Raw genomic sequence first — 6,929 nt, 5'->3', positions numbered from 1 at the left:
TAACATGTTTCATGATAAACTTTTCTGACATAAATCTCGGAACCTAGATCCTGAAGACCTTGTTTAACCTTCTCCATCTCTATATGTACAGTAGGAATCTCAATCATTTTTATCTCTATCGCCCAAATTCTAAGACTACGTCTCCGTTTGTAACTCTCTCTCTCTCTCTCTCTCTCTCTCTCTCTCTCTCTCTCTCTCTCTCTCTCTCTCTCTCTCTCTCTCTCTCTCTCTCTCTCTCTCTCTCTACCTACGAAATCAAACTAATTTTTTTCTTGTATTCCATATGAATTTCTTTGTATAACCTTTAATATACAGATGTGAACAATATTATTTTTAATATGTACTTAAATGTCTGTTTAAACTTTATTTTGTAATCTTTGGGCACAACTTAATTACTATATAGATGTAAACAGTATTACTGGTATCGTGTACTCGAATGTCTTACTGTTTGGGGTGTTTTTTAAACCACAATAATGTTATAACTAGATATCATTTCAGTGCGCAATTTTTTATCACTAAACATTGGAGAACAAATTTGGTGGCGAAACATGACCCTTTATTTATGTCTATTCCTTGTCATATGGCCATTAAGGATTTGCGAACTTTTTCTTTTTTTATCTAGAAGGAAAATTAAAAACTTCTTAATTCATTTCATTAAATAATGCATTAGAAGGATGATAACGCTTGCGAAATACACTTAAGAAATTAAGAATGTGAGATAAAGTCAAGGGAAAACGGAAGAGGTGTGGGTAAAATCAAATAATTAGGAAATCTCAATGTAAATGAATTGAAATATGAGAGAAAGTAATAAAAAGGGGAAGTATCTTAAAAAGGATGACAAAAGTGCACTTTATAGAAAAAGAAAAAAATTGGAATAAATGGAAAAATACTGGAAGCTATAGAATCAACTGAATAATAGGAAGTATATTGATAGGGGATCTCAGAAATCTCTCTCTCTCTCTCTCTCTCTCTCTCTCTCTCTCTCTCTCTCTCTCTCTCTCTCTCTCTCTCTCTCTCTCTTATGTAAATTTTACTGTATACTGATATTTCTTAGAGATCTGTATAAAACTACACTCTCTTTTTCCTCACAGCACATCATCCTTCCATATCCAAATAAGAAAGATCTAAAATTGGGAAGACATTTTAATCAATGTAGCAACAAAGTATAGGAAGCGTCAAGGAAGTGGTTAGCGAGATAAACAGGCTGTGGACGTTGCAGAAGTTGCAAAGAAAAATTGTCTTCTTTGTTAAGCCTTGACAGACTCTTCCGGATATTTTTTTGGAGAAGTTAGTTGCCCTTAGACCCTTCGTTGGAAGGTGATTTAATGTCTACATCAGCACTTGGCCTTTTTGGTTGTTTTCCAATTACTCACTCTTTTTATCAGTTGAGAGAGAGAGAGAGAGAGAGAGAGAGAGAGAGAGAGAGAGAGAGAGAGAGAGAGAGAGAGAGAGAGAGAGAGAGAGAGAGAGAGGATAGCTGGATGTTGGGGACCAAAAAAGTAATATGACATTTTAGGGGTCTATGACACTCAGAGAATTCGTTTTCAACTCAAAAAACAAAACAAAAATAATAGTCTTATAGTCATCCAATACTTTTACAAATAATTTTTACTGTGTTCAAACGATCAAGAAATTTAGCACAATTATTGGCAATCTTCTCACTCTGAAAATTTAAAGAAATCTTTGCACAATTATTGACGATCTTCTCACTCTCGAGATTTAAAGAAATCTTTGCACAATTATTGACGATCTTCTCACTCTCATGATTTAGAGAAATATTTGCACAATTATTGACGATCTTCTTACTCTGAAGATTTGAAGAAATCTTTGCACAATTATTGACAATCTTCTCACTCTCAAGATTTAAAGAAACCTTTGCAAAATTATTGACGATCTTCTTACTCTGAAGATTTGAAAAAATCTTTGCACAATTGTTGACGATCTTCTCTCTCTCGAGATTTAAAGAAATCTTTGCACAATTATTGGCGATCTTCTCACTCTCATGATTTAGAGAAATCTTTGCACAATTACTGACGATCATCTCACTCTCAAGATTTAAAGAAATCTTTGCACAATTATTGACGATCTTCTCACTCTCAAGATTTAAAGAAATCTTTGCACAATTATTGACGATCTTTTCACTCTTGAGATTTAAAGAAATCTTTGCACAATTATTGACGATCTTCTTACCCTGAAGATTTGAAGAAATCTTTACACAATTATTGACGAGCTTCTCACTCTCAAGATTTAAAGAAATCTTTGCACAATTATTGACGATCTCCTCACTCTCAAGATTTGAAAAAATCTTTACACAATTGTTAACGAACTTCTCACTCTCGAGATTTAAAGAAATCTTTGCACAATTATTGGCGATCTTCTCACTCTCATGATTTAGAGAAATCTTTGCACAATTACTGACAATCGTCTCACTCTCAAGATTTAAAGAAATCTTTGCAAAATTATTGACGATCTTCTCACTCTCGAGATTTAAAGAAATCTTTGCACAATTATTGACGATCTTCTTACTCTCATGATTTAGAGAAGTCTTTGCACAATTATTGACGATCTTCTTACTCTGAAGATTTCAAGAAATCTTTGCACAATTATTGACTATCTTCTCACTCTCCAGATTTAAAGAAATCTTTGCACAATTATTGACGATCTTCTCACTCTGAATATTTAAAGAAATCTTTGCACAATTATTGACGATCTTCTCACTGTGAAGATTTAAAGAAATCTTTGCACAATTATTGACGATCTTCTCACTCTGAAGATTTAAAGAAATCTTTGCACAATTATTGACGATCTTCTCACTCTCAAGATTTAAAGAAATCTTTGCACAATTATTGACGATCTTCTTACTCTGAAGATTTCAAGAAGTCTTTGCACAATTATTGACGATCTACTTACACTGAAGATTTGAAGAAATTTTTGCACAATTATTGACAATCTTCTTACTCTGAAGATTTCAAGAAATCTTTGCACAATTATTGACGATCTTCTTACTCTGAAGATTTGAAAAAATCTTTGCACAATTGTTGACGATCTTCTCTCTCTCGAGATTTAAAGAAATCTTTGCACAATTATTGGCGATCTTCTCACTCTCATGATTTAGAGAAATCTTTGCACAATTACTGACGATCATCTCACTCTCAAGATTTAAAGAAATCTTTGCACAATTATTGACGATCTTCTCACTCTCAAGATTTAAAGAAATCTTTGCACAATTATTGACGATCTTTTCACTCTTGAGATTTAAAGAAATCTTTGCACAATTATTGACGATCTTCTTACCCTGAAGATTTGAAGAAATCTTTGCACAATTATTGACGAGCTTCTCACTCTCAAGATTTAAAGAAATCTTTGCACAATTATTGACGATCTCCTCACTCTCAAGATTTGAAAAAATCTTTACACAATTGTTAACGAACTTCTCACTCTCGAGATTTAAAGAAATCTTTGCACAATTATTGGCGATCTTCTCACTCTCATGATTTAGAGAAATCTTTGCACAATTACTGACAATCGTCTCACTCTCAAGATTTAAAGAAATCTTTGCAAAATTATTGACGATCTTCTCACTCTCGAGATTTAAAGAAATCTTTGCACAATTATTGACGATCTTCTTACTCTCATGATTTAGAGAAGTCTTTGCACAATTATTGACGATCATCTTACTCTGAAGATTTCAAGAAATCTTTGCACAATTATTGACTATCTTCTCACTCTCAGATTTAAAGAAATCTTTGCACAATTATTGACGATCTTCTCACTCTGAATATTTAAAGAAATCTTTGCACAATTATTGACGATCTTCTCACTGTGAAGATTTAAAGAAATCTTTGCACAATTATTGACGATCTTCTCACTCTGAAGATTTAAAGAAATCTTTGCACAATTATTGACGATCTTCTCACTCTCAAGATTTAAAGAAATCTTTGCACAATTATTGACGATCTTCTTACTCTGAAGATTTCAAGAAGTCTTTGCACAATTATTGACGATCTTCTTACACTGAAGATTTGAAGAAATTTTTGCACAATTATTGACAATCTTCTTACTCTGAAGATTTCAAGAAATCTTTGCACAATTATTGACGATCTTCTTACTCTGAAGATTTGAAAAAATTTTGCACAATTGTTGACGATCTTCTCACTCTCGAGATTTAAAGAAATCTTTGCACAATTATTGACGATCTTCTCACTCTCATGATTTAGAGAAATCTTTGCACAATTGTTGACGATCTTCTCACTCTCGAGATTTAAAGAAATCTTTGCACAATTATTGACGATCTTCTCACTCTTGAGATTTAAAGAAATCTTTGCACAATTATTGAAGATCTTCTTACTCTGAAGATTTGAAGAAATCTTTGCACAATTATTGAAAATCTTCTTACTCTGAAGATTTAAAGAAATCTTTGCACAATTATTGATGATCTTCTCACTCTCAAGATTTAAGAAATCTTTGCACAATTATTGACGATCTTCTCACTCTCATGATTTAAAGAAATCTTTGCACAATTATTGACGATCTTCTCACTCTCAAGATTTAAAGAAATCTTTGCACAATTATTGACGATCTTCTCACTCTGAAGATTTAAAGAAATCTTTGCACAATTATTGACGATCTTCTTACTCTGAAGATTTAAAGAAATCTTTGCACAATTATTGATCTTCTCACTCTCAAGATTTAAAGAAATCTTTGCACAATTATTGACGATCTTCTCACTCTCAAGATTTAAAGAAATCTTTGCACAATTATTGACGATCTTCTCACTCTGAAGATTTAAAGAAATCTTTGCACAATTATTGACGATCTTCTTACTCTGAAGATTTGAAGAAATTTTTGCACAATTATTGACGATCTTCTTACTCTCGAAGATTTCAAGAAATCTTTGCACAATTATTGACGATCTTCTTACTCTGAAGATTTGAAAAAATCTTTGCACAATTGTTGACGATCTTCTCACTCTCGAGATTTAAAGAAATCTTTGCACAATTATTGACGATCTTCTCACTCTCGAGATTTGAAGAAATCTTTGCACAATTATTGACGATCTTTTCACTCTCGAAGATTTAAAGAAATCTTTGCACAATTATTGACGATCTTCTTACTCCTGAAGATTTAAAGAAATCTTTGCACAATTATTGACGATCTTCTCACTCTCAAGATTTGAAAAAATCTTTGCACAATTGTTACGAACTTCTCATCTCGAGATTCAAAGAAATCTTTGCACAATTATTGACGATCTTCTCACTCTCATGATTCAGAGAAATCTTTGCACAATTATTGACAATCTCTCACTCTCAAGATTTAAAGAAATCTTTGCACAATTATTGACGATCTTCTCACTCTCGAGATTTAAAGAAATCTTTGCACAATTATTGACGATCTTCTCACTCTTGAGATTTAAAGAAATCTTTGCACAATTATTGACGATCTTCTTACTCTCGAGATTTAAAGAAATCTTTGCACAATTATTGACGATCTTCTCACTCTCAAGATTTAAGAAATCTTTGCACAATTATTGACGATCTTCTCACTCTCAAGATTTAAAGAAATCTTTGCACAATTATTGACGATCTTCTCACTCTGAATATTTAAAGAAATCTTTGCACAATTATTGACGATCTTCTCACTCTGAAGATTTAGAAATCTTTGCACAATTATTGACGATCTTCTCACTCTGAAGATTTAAAGAAATCTTTGCACAATTATTGACGATCTTCTCACTCTCAATATTTAAAGAAATCTTTGCACAATTATTGACGATCTTCTCACTCTCAAGATTTAAAGAAATCTTTGCACAATTATTGACGATCTTCTTACTCTCAAGATTCAAAGAAATCTTTGCACAATTATTGACGATCTTCTCACTCTTAAGATTTAAAGAAATCTTTGCACAATTATTGACGATCTTCTCACTCTGAAGATTAAAGAAATCTTTGCACAATTGTTGACGATCTTCTTACTCTCAAGATTTAAAGAAATCTTTGCACAATTATTGACGATCTTCTCACTCTGAAGATTTGAAGAAATCTTTGCACAATTGTTGACGATCTTCTTACTCTCAAGATTTAAAAAAATCTTTGCACAATTATTGACGATCTTCTCGCTCTGAAGATTTGAAGAAATCTTTGCACAATTGTTGACGATCTTCTTACTCTCAAGATTTGAAGAAATCTTTGCACAATTATTGACGATCTTCTTACTCTCAAGATTTAAAGAAATCTTTGCACAAATATTGACGATCTTCTCACTCTTAAGATTTAATGAAATCTTTGCACAATTATTGACGATCTTCTCACTCTGAATATTTAAAGAAATCTTTGCACAATTGTTGACGATCTTCTCACTCTGAAGATTTAAAGAAATCTTTGCACAATTGTTGACGATCTTCTCACTCTCAAATTTGAAGAAATCTTTGCACAATGTTATTGGCGATCTTCTCACTCTCATGATTCAGAGAAATCTTTGCACAATTACTGACGATCTTCTCACTCTCGAGATTTAAAGAAATCTTTGCACAATTATTGACGATCTTCTCACTTCACAGATTTAAAGAAATCTTTGCACAATTATTGACGATCTTCTCACTCTCAAGATTTAAAGAAATCTTTGCACAATTATTGACGATCTTCTCACTCTCAAGATTTAAAGAAATCTTTGCACAATTATTGACGATCTTCTCACTCTCGAGATTTAAAGAAATCTTTGCACAATTATTGACGATCTTCTCACTCTGAATATTTAAAGAAATCTTTGCACAATTATTGACGATCTTCTCACTCTGAAGATTTAGAAATCTTTGCACAATTATTGACGATCTTCTCAATCTGAAGATTTAAAGAAATCTTTGCACAATTATTGACGATCTTCTCACTCTCAATATTTAAAGAAATCTTTGCACAATTATTGACGATCTTCTC

General features: G+C 32.3%; 1 protein-coding gene across 1 annotated transcript in view; it reads right to left on the bottom strand.

The window, feature by feature from the left end:
- The window catches only part of LOC137640580 (repetitive organellar protein-like), a 4,172-nt gene extending 499 nt beyond the window's left edge, over nucleotides 1-3,673 (bottom strand). Inside the window, exons 1-2 of the mRNA XM_068373095.1 lie at nucleotides 3,140-3,673; nucleotides 1,663-2,575 (exon numbers count right to left, since the gene is read on the bottom strand). Coding sequence (XP_068229196.1) covers nucleotides 1,663-2,575; nucleotides 3,140-3,673 — 1,447 coding nt within the window. The remainder of the gene's footprint in view (nucleotides 1-1,662; nucleotides 2,576-3,139) is intronic.
- Nucleotides 3,674-6,929: the final 3,256 nt, after the last annotated feature.

The sequence above is a fragment of the Palaemon carinicauda genome, chromosome 1 (assembly GCF_036898095.1).
Source record: "Palaemon carinicauda isolate YSFRI2023 chromosome 1, ASM3689809v2, whole genome shotgun sequence".
NCBI classification, from domain to species: domain Eukaryota; kingdom Metazoa; phylum Arthropoda; class Malacostraca; order Decapoda; family Palaemonidae; genus Palaemon; species Palaemon carinicauda.
The sequence above is the reverse complement of the archived record's forward strand: the minus strand, read 5'-3'. Positions and strand labels throughout refer to the sequence as shown.